Below are 15,049 nucleotides of genomic sequence, written 5' to 3' on the forward strand. Positions count from 1 at the left end.
TGAGGCAAATGGGACAATAAAATAAGGTCCCTTTTTCTTATGTTTAGCTTTTTGTGACAAGTCGTCATAAAAACCTAGATGTCTTGGTTACATTTAGCAGCAATGGAATGCATCAATTGGCATGGTGATAAATAAGGTCATAGTTTATATATAAAGCATTTATGTGGTACACTGTTTAATAGACTAGGAATTGCATAAAGACATTTTTTTAACATTGTAACTGTATGACAATTACAGCATTAAACAGTCACACTGCCATCTTCAGACTGCAGTGACATCCGCTGGTTGGCGACTTATTTTGTGAAAAAGGCCTCCCAGCCTGCAGGTGATCACTATGTCACAGATGACAGCTTTTAATGACCAGCTTCTAATTGTTAATGGAGACTGGAGGTGTTGGTGGAAGCCCAGTCTAAAAGAGGTTTGTAAAAGTCCAGAAAACACACACACACACACACACACACACAGTGAGGATACAGATTAACATATGCTTAGCATTTGGCATGGTAGAGAGGAAAGTTATTTTACAAATTGTGAGTGGGAAGAAGCCAAGGCTCCAGACTCCTGTATACAAGTACAGTCACTGTTTCTCTAGGGTTAAGGAATCCTGATCATGTGACCCTGCACTGCATGTAAGAAGTCGAAGTTCCATTCACATTGTTGAAGCTGAGAAAATCACTGGCAGTCTGGGCAACAGGAATAAGATACATATGCTTCTTTATTATAGCCTCCCAGAATTAATGAGCATCAGCGCCTTACCAGGGAAGATGTGATCCACCAAAGGGCGCTTTTTACAAGCTAACCTAATTTCCGCTTTGAAGTGAAATTCCAGGTAAAAATTAAAATATGCCCTTGCCTTGTTTATATAATAAAACAAACTTTTATATTATGCATAACTGTAATTACTGACTGATTAGAAACCCCAGTCTAATCTAGACAATTAGCAATATTGATCTTCACCGACAATGATATGGCTACTCAAAGGCACTTCCTGAAACCGTTGTTGGTGTCTGTGTTTCCATCCAGCCGTGCCCTGTCCTGCTCCCTTCTCAGTCGGCCCTGCCCTATCCCACTCGTCCCTGCTGCCCAGTCTTCTGCCTAGTGTCCGGTTACTATAAAAATGTCCCTAATATTCATGCCCACCAGATAGGCACAGTACTTCTGGAAATTACATCACAATCAGGCAACAGACATGCAGCCCAACAGCTGCCAGACTTGTATAATCTCACAAACAATGCAGTCATGTGACAGGGATGAGTTTCAAAGAAAAAAGTTGTAATATGTTCTAACTATTTGCAGGGAGGTAATTTGATAGCAAGCCTTTCCTTCCACTTGATTGTAACAATGCAGATTGAGAAAGAAAGCAGGCTAGAAAACAATGACCAAATGATGGAGCCATGTAGAAATCACATGTACTGACCAGGAGCCGATGTTCTTCCAGACATGTCATGTGGAGGACGTCTGGTCCCTGAGGAAGCATCCACTCCACCTGCAGGACACATACAATATACATATTTAACATAACAATATTAGACAAAAAAAATAGCAACAATCATGCTTTAGAAGTTCTCTTGTCATGAGAAAATTGAGAAAGGCAGTATTCCCCACACTCAGCACCCAGTGCCAATGGCCATCATCCCTAATTGATATGTATACAAGAAAAGATCCCCATTGGAGTGGGACTGTGAATGCCACTGGACACTGTATATTGTACAATAAAAATAATTTTATTGATGAAAATACAAATATATTAGACAAGCAAAATAAGGAATACAAAAATCACAGACACATACAGGGCATTAAAATATGCATGCATTTGACAGACCATGTACCAGACCACATTGAAGACGCTCAGATGCATATGGTGATCATAGAACCGGAAACGACCCTGCGCGTTTCGGGCACAAAGTAAGCCCTTCCTCAGGGGTCAACCAAAGTTCCAGATAAAGCACCTATTATGCCTAGAAAAATAAAGAATTTTTAGTAGATTGTACATTAAGTATATATGTATACACAAACGAAAAGTCATATATTTGTCTTGTAATGCGTGCTTTATGATCAGAACCTACCCTTTGCGTCTAAACAAGGGATTTGACAGGTCTGTCGCTTAAAAACGGTAGATCCTACCGTGTGGAGGGATGCCCAGATTCCCACGGGCCCGTTCAGGGCAAAAAATAGTGAGAGAGGAAAAGAGATGTAGTAGCTGCCCAGGGGGACCGCCAGGGCACCACGATGATCAGAAACTTATGGCTCAGCAGGGACCACTCCCATGGAGGGGTATACTCATATGGTGAACCTAATACAAATGACAAAAATATGTGGAGAGGGAGAAGAAAGAAGGATTTGATAACCAAAGTAAGGTTATGCCACTTAGAATAACCATATACGCATTGTGACCTGGTAAGAAATATTTTCCTCTCTCACTATTTTTTGCCCTGAACGGGCCCATGGGAATCTGGGCATCCCTCCACACGGTAGGATCTACCGTTTTTAAGCGACAGACCTGTCCAATCCCTTGTTTAGACGCAAAGGGTAGGTTCTGATCATAAAGCACGCATTACAAGACAAATATATGACTTTTCGTTTGTGTATACATATATACTTAATGTACAATCTACTAAAAATTCTTTATTTTTCTAGGCATAATAGGTGCTTTATCTGGAACTTTGGTTGACCCCTGAGGAAGGGCTTACTTTGTGCCCGAAACGCGTAGGGTCGTTTCCGGTTCTATGATCACCATATGCATCTGAGCGTCTTCAATGTGGTCTGGTACATGGTCTGTCAAATGCATGCATATTTTAATGCCCTGTATGTGTCTGTGATTTTTGTATTCCTTATTTTGCTTGTCTAATATATTTGTATTTTCATCAATAAAATTATTTTTATTGTACAATATACAGTGTCCACTGGCATTCACAGTCCCACTCCAATGGGGATCTTTTATTGTCATGAGAAAATGTATATTGTCTGCCATTGTTGATTCCCCTTTTTTAGAATGCTAGTTCTCTCGTTTTTAAGTTTTTTTAAGACTTTGCTTTGATGAGTTCTGAGTCCCTGACCCAAACCAGCATAAAAACTTTTATGTGCAGCCTTGGCTTGGGTCAGTGACTCGAAATATTGAAACCAGACCCAACCAGTAGGAGCAAAGCAATGGCATCTTCCATATTTCTCTCATGCAGGGGTACTTTATCTTGATTTTAACCCTAAGCACCATTTCTCATGTTAATAGTATCCTCCTACATTATTTAGGAGGTTTCAGACATTTACCTTAATCCATACACTCTCTGGAAGGGTTTAAAGATATTGAAAAATATCAGCGCAAGGTGGAACCAGGTTTGTTATCAACAGCCCTTCCGATAGATACCATGATCTAATATGGAATATTAAGAGCAAAATTTAAAATGAAAAATTCACGTTTGTTTAACGCTTTGTTTTTTTTTTCTAAACAAGCCCTCACTGACCGCTGTAGCTGCTTGTACGGTGATATAATTATTTCTCAATGATCAGAACAAAGACTCTGAAGTCAGGTTTCAGTTGGTTTTAACAGCTTACAGCACCTGCTGTGTATTAATAGCTGAATATTTTTTGTCACCTGGACAGAAAGTGATAGGAAATTCAAACTTTTCATACAGCAGTAACTAGAACAGGAGGAGGGCAGAAGTCTTCCAATGGGTACACCTATCAAAGTTACAACTGCCTAAAAGGAAATTTTCCCTTGCTTGCTGTTGCTTGCTGCTGTGCCTTTAGGATAGGAAGTGAAAAGAATTATCTACAATAAGGTATTTGCTATCAATTTAAAGCGCAACTCCAGTTGCTTTCAAGCATCTCACTTTGTGGCGATGGGGTGTTGGTCTTTATTACAGTCTCGAATGAACCCGACAATGGATTTTTGGAGAGCTCTACAAATCCATCATTTTCTTTCAATCTCACCCTCTCTTTGAATAGCTTCCAGCATAGACTAACCATACTAGAAGAGTATTGCTCAAACACAGGGTGCTCTCTCTCATGCTCTTTCTAAGCTCAATTCGCTTTTGGTTCTACCTCCAGAGGATTTCACACTGCCCTATTTTGAGAATTGGAAAGCGGATTTGGGGAGGACTTTTACAGAGTCACAAAAAATGACTGCATTTGCATCAAAATCTTGAAATGATTCTCCTGAATCTTTGTGCAATGTTATAGAACCCCTTCAATTTTACATACATTCTTTCCGGCTACTTCAGATAGTTGCTGGCGCTGCCAGGAGGAGTGGGAGACACTCCTAATTTTGGTCCTTCTCTAAGCTCAGTCACTACTGGAAGGAACTCCACCAGATTGTTCAAAAATTGTTACTAGCATATCATCCAAAATCTACAAAAGGTCAATCTCTGCGCCACCTTCTGAACGTCGCAAAATCATGCATCTCACTTAAGTGGAGAGATCCACAGCCTTCGTCTACTGGGTTCTGGCTCCGCAAGGTTGAGGAGTTGAATCTAATGGAGGATCTCGAACTGACGAATAAACATAAAAGTGAGGTGTTTACCAAAATGTGGACTCTATGGAACATGTTTGTATACTCTGATGAGGGAAAATCTCTTCTGGGCGTGAGTCCCACTGGCTGCTAGTCACTGGCATCTTTTCACGCTGGCTACACTTGTAATCCATCGCTCCACCCACCCCCTCTCATTCCCCTTTTCTTTTTTCCTCTTCGCCCTATTCCTCCCCTCTTTTTCCCCTTCTTTCTCTTCCTGGTTCAGTATCTCAATAGTCAAAAAATGATACAGCAGTGCCCTTCACTTTCCACAATCACTATGATGGTCTCAGCATGGAGTTGCTTTCATGAGCCCTTGGCCTTAGGGGACAATCGATGTCCTCAGGGATTTCACATTGGACAACCGTGGTTGGGTTCCCCTACTACTGCCATTTAACGCACTCCATTGTACTTTCTGTTTTACTGCAAAGTTTTAGGTTGTTGGAAGTTGCCGTTTCATAAACAAAAAAAATTGAAAAAAAAAAACTCCAGTCACACAACTAGACATAAAATGGTCTATCCAGTCCTGAAATTTACACTGGCCTGCCACTAAACAGAGAGGGTAGGAGATTTGATTTTTCTCTACTCCAGCTGGACAGTGAAAAGAGAACTAGCACATTGATGGGCTTAATGTTCTGCCACTTAGCTCTCTCTTCTTATCAACATGTCCCTTGTTACTATACAATCACTCCAGCATAACTGTTGCAGCTTCTCCATCTTTCAGCTGTACAGTGACTGCAAAAGGGTGACAGCAAGTTAAATTCAGATACTTACACTGCTTGCACTTAAAAAATATATTTAGTGATTAATATAATAGCTGTATTAACTTGTCTTTTACATCTGCCTGGATTTCAGCTTTAAATTATGGGTAAGATACTGTCAGCTTATAAGATTGTAAGTGCCCCTCATACAGCTTGCTTTGCCGGTACTGTACACTCTTATACTACATGCCTGTTTCCTGGTAGATTTTTACTCTCATCTTAGTGGAGCCTCATGTGAACCTCTGGCATACCAGAACTTCGTCTCTAGATTCCCAAGTTATATTAGAAGCAGGAACACATGGCGTTAATAAAAGCTCCAGCGAGGATATTAGGAAATGTGGCAAGGAGAAATGAATGATTTATTCAATGAAAGTGATATTGAAGCAGTGATTCAGAGACGCAACCTCCCCCTGACCTCCACTGATGAAATGCTTGCTATTTAGGGACAGAGGTCAGTTCTTTTACTTGCTGCTCCCAGCTCTCCCTATGGGTCTGCGTTTTGCCAGACAAAGCACAAGTAATGGGAAGAGAAACACACTATTAGTTGAAAGTCCCTCTACAAGCTTTCTGGGTGAGATCATAAAGGAGTATCAAAAAAACTGCACATGTAGCAAGCCAAAGCGTGTCGGATTGTTTTCCCCCTCAGATAAATTGGATGTCACTGGTGGGTCACTGGGGATTCAAGGGATTAGTGGATGAACATAAAAGCCGCAGTATAATTTCTTTATGAGCAAATTCACATTACAAAGAAAATAAATGTCTTTTTCCTGGCAATGGTTTTTAAAAAATAAATGACAGATTTAAAGACCTTATATGATTTATTAAACTTAGGTCAAACACAAACCTAAATCACAGAAAGGTCTTTATTAGCATGTAAAGCCCAGCAAAGAGCTGTAACCCATAGCAGCAAATTGGCTTACCTCAGCTAATTGGGGACCTTGTATAAAAAAGCAGATCTGTTTATATAGCAGCCCCCAACCCTGAATTAAAATGCTCAGTGAAAGCAATAAAAATAAAAACAATTGGAGGAAAACTGGTAATATTTACCTAAAGCCATACACTGAGCAGTTTCTGATGAACCAGACGAAATTCACTTTGTGGGTGGCCCTCCAGCCCAACATCCTTCAATTGAAAAATCAAAGGGGCTGGGTGGAATGTTGTTGGCTAAACAGTGGTTGTACCCAATCAGATTCAGCCGTTGTTCAGGTATTCTCACAGCCACTGGAATCAATAGCTGACACTGCAGATTCATCTATCTACATTGTATAGTATGGATAGAGGAATCTGACAGATTGCAAGCTGAACGAGAAAAAAAAAAAAAAAAGATCCTAGCAGTGTTTGACCAGCTTTATACTGCTGCTTGTTGTAGATGTTGGTGATGTCAATGTGCCTCATTGTGGGGTTCTAAGAAAGCTTAGGATCCCAAAATCTTATGCGAACACACTCCTGTGCAGTGCTTGAGCGTCTTCTCCCAAGATCTGAAAACTCAGTTACTCTTACAGTCTTCATTCAGTGCTGGTTCAACCCAGGAATCGAAAAGAATACACTGTGCATTCCTAAGCATTTTACATATAGTTCTATACAGTGCAATTTAAGCCCATTGATACTAACCAATATTTCCCTCTGATCGGTTAAGGGTAGCAGAAGCCGATCGGGCAGACACATCCATCATTATGGGAGGAGATGGGGCACCCCCACTCACTGGTGAAGGACCAAAAGAGCCATCTCTGCTCAGGGCACCTGCAGTTATAAAAAGACACAGAAAAAAAAAAAAAAAAACAAATGGTATTCCATTCAGTATCATACAGAACATTCAATTGTATTGTAGGGGGTAAAACCAATTTTGACATACATTTTAGTGGATTTTAGTTATTGTTTAGGTAGGACAAGGAAGGTTTTCTGAACTTTAATTGTGGGGCAGTGGGCTTTTACTTGTATTGTGCGGGTACTGCCCAATATGAAATGTACAATATTTCATCCATGCATAGTGTCCATCAGGACTTATAAACTAGTGGTCAGCTGTGTACCCAGATGAACGATTACTACAAAGAATGCAAGAATGCCTTTGTCTGACACATTAGCACACTCTGACAAATTTACTTATCAACAAGTTGACCTCTTATGCGAACCATACACATTCCACTTTGATTGCACAATCTCTCTTAGATCTACCAACAACTATGTAGTATGACGGTCTGCCCCACTGGATACAAAAATTCAATAGATTGCTTAGTGAGACCCTCATATTACATACATAGTTTGATAGGAAATTGTACAACTAGATTTTAATACGTATAGTCAGCTTACCATTTATATCTTAGAAAACACCATACATTCCATTTGAACACAAAGGACAGGGTGCAGCAAGAATTTATGGTGAAAAACAAAAATGGGATTTATGACTTACGGTAAAATCAATTTCTCTGATGTTCATTGACGGACACAGCTTCTTACCTTCTTGACCATTCGGTTATACTGCCCCCTACAGGAATAAGACACTAGGCAGGAAAAAGTTTGACTACGCCTATGGGGCAATCCCAGGTACTCAGTTTTGTTACAAGCAGTATCAGAAGAAAGCCAACTCCAAGGAGGGGGTGGGTGCTGTGTCTGTCAATGAACATCAGAGAAATGGATTTTACGGTAAGTAAAAAATCCAATTTTCTCTTTCGTTCATTGACGGACACAGCTCCTTATCTTCTTGACCATTGGGATGTCCCAAAGCAGTGTCAAACATAAGGGGTGGGAACAGCAAGTAAAAAATTCCTAAGGCTAAACCGTAGCCAACCAGGTAACATGGAGCTCAACCAAAAAAACAATACACCCTGAAAGAGGCCAGGTGCTCTAAACAGCAGCCTACAAAACCTTGCAGCCAAAAGAAGCATCCGCAGATGCCAACACATCCACCTTCTAAAACTTTATGAAAGTGTGCACAGACAACCAGGTGGCCGAACTTGCAAACCTGCATCACTGACGCCTGATGACGGAAGGCTCAGGAAGCACTAAGCACCTGAGTAGAGTGCGCCTTTACAGGGAAAGGAGAAACCAGACCCTTAATTGAATAGGCCTGAATCACTGTCTGATCCATCTGGAAATGTTCGCAGCAGAAGCAGACAACCCTTTGAGGTCCTTCCGTGAGTACAAATAGTGAGTCTGACTACCTAAAAGACTCTGTGGCTGCCAGGTACACCCCGATTGCCCGAACCACATCCAGGGAATGCAAGGCAATTTCCTTAGGATGTTTAGGCCTGGGACACAGGGAAGGCAACTTGATGTCTTCATTCAAATGGAAATCAGAGACGACCTTTGGAAGGAACGACGGGCAGGGACGAAGAACCACCTTATCTCTGTGAACCACCAGGTAAGGTGAACGACAAGACAATGCTGCCAGTTTCGACGCCCTGCATGCAGAAGTAATAGCCACCACAAAGGCCATCTTCTGGGAAAACGTAAGCAGGGGAACATCCTGAAGACTTTCGAAATGAGGTTTCGGAAGAACTGACAGCACCAAATTGAGGTCCCATGGCGGCAAAGGAGACCGCACTGGAGGAGCCAAATGTCTAACTCCCTGGAGAAAGGTACGCACAAAGGAATGTGTGGCCAATGGACGTTGGAAAAAAAACGCTAAGGCAAAAACCTGGCCCTTGATGGTACTCGAGGCCAGGTCCTGCTCAACCCCCCATTGGAGGAAAGCCAATGTCCGAGCCACTGAAAAGGAGCGAGGGTGAACCCCAAGAGACTCACACCGCGCAATGTATGTCTTCAAAGTATGATGGTAGGTCTTCCTGAAGGTAGATTTTCTTGCCTCTAACAGCGTAGGAATCACAGATTCAGACAAACCTCTATCCTTTAACACCTGGCTTTCAACAACCAAGCCGTTAAAGCCAGGGACCGTAAATCAGTATGGGAGATTGGCCTTTGGGACAGCAGAGCTTCCCTGAGAGGAAGTCTCCAAGGAGCATCGGCGACCAGCCGTACCAGATCAGCGTACCAAGACCTGCAAGGCCAGTCTGGAGCCACCAGAATGACCGGAATTCCTTCCGCCTCGATCCTGCACAGGAGTCTTGGTAGAAGTTTGAGAGGGGGGAAGGCATAAAGCAGATGATACTGACTCCAAGGGGCCACTAAGGCGTCTGTGGTGTCGGTTAGAGCAGTGGTCCTCAACTCCGGTCCTCAGGGCCCACTAACAGGCCAGATTTTAAGTATTACCTTGGGGAAATGCAGACTAGAGTACTGCAATCACTGAGCAGCAAATTATATCACCTGGGATGTATTTCAGTTATCTTGCAAACCTGGGCTGTTTGTGGGCCCTGAGGACCAGGGTTGAGGACCACTGGGTTAGAGGATCCCGAGACCGTGCCACAAACCTCTGTACCTTCCTGTTGAGATGAGAGGCCAACAGGTCCACCTCGGGAGTACCCCATCGGAGACACAAATGATAAAATACCTCCAGATGAAGGGACCATTCCCCCTGGTCCAACGCCTGTTGACTGAATTAATCCGCTTATCCAAGGAAGCTCCAAACAGGCGATCCCCCACAAACGGGAAATCAGATAAGGCCTTCTTAGAAGTCTGGTCCACAGACCAGCATTTCAGCCAGATAATACGACGAAATAAAGTACAAAAGTCCCACAGGGATTTTAAGGGCATAGGCCAGTCAGAAAAGTAGGTACAGAAAAAGTAGTAGACAGTATATAGTATAAGGAAAATTCAACAATTTTATTCAAAATTACACATGGTTAATGAGTGAGGGATAGCCACACCTAAATGTTAAAACAAAATAGACACAATGCCAAACATGAGAAAATATGTGGTCTAAAACATATAGTTGGTCTCATATAGTAAGAGACCAAACTAATCGTAGTTCATATAGACATGTTTCGAAATCTTCTGATGATTTCCGCTCAGTTCTCTGCTGTCTCCCTGTGGGATCGGTATGATACATGGCTGCTGATCCAGACATACTTATCGGCTCCCTCTCCCTTCTGGGGCGGGTCATGTGAGCAATTCCGATGGCATACCAGCGGACATGCAGCAACTAAAGCTGGCTGCTATAGGCCTGGTGCTATCTACCAAATACTGTTTGGTGTATATTATACTTTAGATTCTCCAGTGTCCTCCCTCTCCCTCCACCTCAATCTCTTTAAAATACTAACACTTCCATGTTAAGAATACTTTGTGCTCTGATCTTCCCCTAAAGAAGAAATCATCATAAGATTTTGAAACATGTCGGGCTGTCTATATGAACTATGATTCATTTGATCTCTTACTATATGAGACCAACTAGATGTTCTAGACCACGAGCATATTTTCTCATGCTTGGCATAGGGTCTATTTTGTTTCAACATTTGGGTGGGGCTATCCCTCACTCTTTTACCCATGTGCAATTTTGAAAATTGTTTAATTTTTTTATATGCTATATACTGTCTACTATTTTTACTGTACCTACCTTTCTGGCTGGCCTTTGCCCTTCAAATCCCTGTGGGACTTTTGTGCGCTTTGTATTTTATAATTTTGAGTTGTGGCAATTGTGTCCCCATTAGCCTTGACACCTACCTACTTGCAACTGTCTAGATAATACAACGAAGGACCAGTGCTGAGACAGACTGTCTAGAAATCAAAAGAGCCGCATCCAAAGAGGCATTACAGACAAACTGTAGCTCCCTGGATCAACTGATCTGCCAGCTCCACAAAGGCAGGGGGAAGCGGGACCCCCTCCAGGTCCAGGCGTAAAAGTTTATCCCACTCAGAGTTTGCAACACCAGGGCAATAGTAAATACTGGCCTGAGTGCCGAAAACTCCACAGTGAACATATGGCAGGCCAGAGCCTCCGACCTCCAATCAGCCAGATCTTTAAAGGCCGTGGACTCCTCAACTGGAATTAAGGTGGCTTTATTTAACCTGGAAACCGGCGAGCTCACTACAGGTGGGACCGTCCACTTTTTAAAGCAGGGGATCCTAAGATACCGCATTGCAAAACGCTTAGGGAACGCAAAAGTGACTTTTGGACAACCCCACTGTTTTGTGACAATATTATCAAAGTAAGCAGGAAAGGGGAACACCCTCGCCTCCTTGGAGGGCCTGTGGGTGCCAAAAGGGATCGGCGCCTCCGACGCAGCATCCTGACACAATCAGCGCATCCACCAGCGCCTTTTCATGCGCGGGTGGAGGAGAGGAATCATCCTCACTATCTGAGCACGCAGGGTGCCTGGATGCAGACCCAGAAGGGTAAACTTGCATCCGCAGTGGCTGAATCAGATCCAGGATCTGATGAGACAGATGAAGCAGGTGAAGGTGGGGGATGCTTTTTACCAGCCCGTTTTCCCAGGACCAAATTAACCTTGGACACCAAGGACTCCAGGACCTTAGTGCAGTCAGGGATTGTTGGGACCTGGAAGGCCTGGCAGCCTCTGCGAGGGGATCAGGTGGGGAAATGTGCTCCAGGCACTCCATTAGTGAAGAGGGGGACCCACACAAAAAAAGTGTATAACACTGCTAAGGACACCCCCACCAATCTGGCAGCACCACAGGGCCAAGCACAAAGCACTACTGCTGCCAGAGAGAGAACCCCACAAAAAAGAATCACCACCACCACCACCGATCAGGCACTTACAGCCCCAAGCAAACTGCACACCATGCGGCGATCAGGAAGAGAAAGATCCAGGAGTGAGCACTTGGGGATGAGGAGGGGCTCCCACCGCCAAAATCACCGCCCATATAGCTTCAAAAACATGGCCGTCGCTATTTTCAATGAGAAAGCCACAAGAAAATGGCCGCCGAGGCTACACAAACATGACCACCGATCTACAGCACAAAAGGCTACAAGAAAATGGCGGCACCACGTGGCTCTCGGGGATCCAGGGGGAACCCAAGGAGCTCAAAACACGATCCTAGCAGAGAGGGGGGCCCTGCCTGGAGCCCCCACAAGGTACAGCCTCCTCCCAAAAGTTGATTGTCTGGTTGCTGGCGGCACGCTCCCCCCCACCCGACCCAAAAGGTATGGCCACCCCATGGGAGGGAGGGGGTGTGGGCAGATGGGGGGGGGGTAACAAGTCTTTCCCGAGGACCACTGAGAAAAAAAGGGGGGGGTTCATGGGAAGGAGGGGAACCTGGGGGTCTGACTGTCCCAGGGAGGGGCCCACGTCCACCCCAAAACCCCCCCAGGGTAGAGGGGGGACAGCTACTTACCATGCCAGGAACAGTGTGGGCACCTCTCCAGACAGACCACCGCTCCATCAGAATGGGGGGGGGGGGCTGTTGATCAGGAAGAACGCTGCGACTCAGGCCAAGGCCAGGCCATATGCGCCCTTGCGAGAAGTTTAACTCCAGGCCTGCGCACGCTCACTAGCCAGACTGGGGGGACCCCCTGTATCTAAATTATCCAGTTCGTCACCGAGTCCTGCAGTTGATCGTAGATTCCCACAGGAACAAAATAACAAAGATAGGAAAATGTTCCATTTAAAAAGGAAAAAAAAAATGCCAGGACCAGAGATCCCAGCAAGGAACTAGGTCCTTACCCCTGACCAGGCAAAAAAAAAAAAAAAACTGTGCCTATAGCAGAGAGGTGGAGTCTGCCCCCTGGGACTGCCCCATAGGCGTAGTAAAGCTTTTTCCTGCCTAGTGTCCTACTCTTGTAGGGGGCAGTATAACCCAATAGTCAAGAAGATAAGGAGCGGTGTTTGTCAATGAACGAAAGAGAAAATGTAGGAAATAAGATAAACTATTGTTAAAGTAGAGTTCCAGGTTGTAACTAACTAAAACTGGCTATACATGGATCAAAATTTGCTGGTTCAGCAAGGACTAGATGAATTTTGATCCATGTATGGGCAAGGTTATCTACTGATCAACTTCTGTACAACAGCCATTTTTGCAGCTTGATCAGAGCCGCTGGCTATGGCTGGCAGCAACGATCAGTTTATTCTGACGGCAGGGAAGTCTCCCCACTGTCAAAGTACTATAGCTCAGCTGGTTAAGCAAAAAAAAAGAATCATCTATGAGCTTCTTAGTAGTGGTCTTAGTTTGAAAAGCAGTTAGAATGGGGGTGGGACCACTGGAGTTCCTATTAAGGAAAGTCTGATGAGAAGTAATGTCAGACTTTGGCCTGTACCTCGCCTTGGTGGGGGCTGGTGTTCAGGTCTCCCAGGAGTTGGTTTCACAATGGATGGTCTCTGAAGAGTTGTAACCCTTTGGTTTACTTCAATTAACCTGGAATAGAAAGAGAATGACAATTCTTACAAATATCTAACTGGCTATAAACAAATATCAGTGATCATTATAAACAACGATGGACTTACTTTTGTCTTAAGTTTGCACATTCTCGTTTCTCTTCTGCCAAGGTTCTTTCAGCTGTGCGAGCAACAAGCTGCGAAAATAAAAGAGGAGCCAGTTGGCAGCTGTTGCTGGGCTGTTTTATTGGAAAGCCCAGATTTTTAATTTTTAACTCATACAAGCAATAAAAAAATACAAAAAAATTGACAGGAGGTCAGTTTTATGAACATTTATAAAAATATAGAGCACTCCCCAAAAACTTTTAAAGCTGAAGTTTGATTTGATTATAATTTGCCTTCCCTGAATCATCTTTTCCCCCAAATCCACAAGCTAATGAAATTGTGGCCTTGGTGCTGGAATATGAAGGCAGCTCAGGCTGGGGAAGCCAAACTCCCACAGTTAACAGGGAGAAAAGTGGAGGCTGCCAAAGGAGCTTATCAAAAGCGATGCATGTATAAAATCAAAGAAGCGCCACACTCCCGTCCAGCCAAACTAGTGTAGACTTAAAAACAACAAAATAATGGCAATGTATGGTGTCCTGAATAAAGTGTAAACGTATCAGATGTGGCTGCCCTTTTAAAATAGTTAATAATTCACATATATGCACAAAAAAAATAAAAATAAAATAAAAGATGGCACTCACAATTCATATATATATATTTTTTTTTTTATATATAATACACACATACACACACACATATATACAGTTCCACCATCGTGGATGACCATAAATGAAAATAACCATGGTAAAATATCCCAGTATTGTAAAATGAACCAATATGCAAAAAAAAGTACAAAAAAAAAAGTGCTTCAGAATAGAGATAGCCTTTTAGTCTCCACCGCTAGTGCTCAAGTGGTAGGTGTAAACTCACCAGAGATGTTTGACCCCTTTTTAAAGGAGGGTCAAAAATCGCTTATGATATCCAATAGGAATTTCTGAGCTGCAACCTCTTCATTCGTTTCCTTCATTAGTGTATGGCAAGGATAGAGAAAACGACTCCACAGGAGACATAATTAAAGGATTCTATAGAGTACAATGTTTATTTGATGGTAATGAAATAAAATATTTTGCACTCACATGTAAATGTACCTAAAACCCGCACTAATGTATACAGCATGTGTGGATAACACTTGTTCCTCCAGCGCTGTTATGTGGTCCACAACTCGTTCTCACCACCACCCCTGATAGGAATTCACACGGGATCTGGAAGAGACAAATCCTGGCTCCGACATACGCTTCACCGTGATTGGCATCTTCAGGAAGGGACGAACCACTCTTGTCTGTTTTTATTAGCATAGAATGTTTTCCATTGGTTGGCCTCCTCCGACATGGAGGCCGGGGACGAAAGAGAATGTAAATACCTGAACCTGATAGAACATGTTCGTCCGCTCAGGCAATATACAACATGTGGCAATATAAAGGCTGTTCACATTTATAAAAAAAAAAAAAAAAATCAAATATTTAAGCATGAAAATTGTACAAGGACGGCAAACTTTGGTATATAGTTTTAATAAAAAA

General features: G+C 43.1%; 1 protein-coding gene across 1 annotated transcript in view; it reads right to left on the minus strand.

Annotated features, from left to right (window-relative positions):
* Positions 1-15,049, minus strand: part of MIA3 (MIA SH3 domain ER export factor 3) — a 195,802-nt gene that overhangs the window by 15,971 nt on the left and 164,782 nt on the right. The window contains exons 24-27 of the mRNA XM_082250981.1: positions 13,557-13,624; positions 13,370-13,467; positions 6,877-7,005; positions 1,418-1,486 (exon numbers count right to left, since the gene is read on the minus strand). Of these exons, the coding sequence (XP_082107107.1) occupies positions 1,418-1,486; positions 6,877-7,005; positions 13,370-13,467; positions 13,557-13,624 (364 nt within the window). The remainder of the gene's footprint in view (positions 1-1,417; positions 1,487-6,876; positions 7,006-13,369; positions 13,468-13,556; positions 13,625-15,049) is intronic.

The sequence above is a fragment of the Pelophylax lessonae genome (assembly GCF_965119305.1).
Source record: "Pelophylax lessonae genome assembly, chromosome: 3".
NCBI lineage: Eukaryota > Metazoa > Chordata > Amphibia > Anura > Ranidae > Pelophylax > Pelophylax lessonae.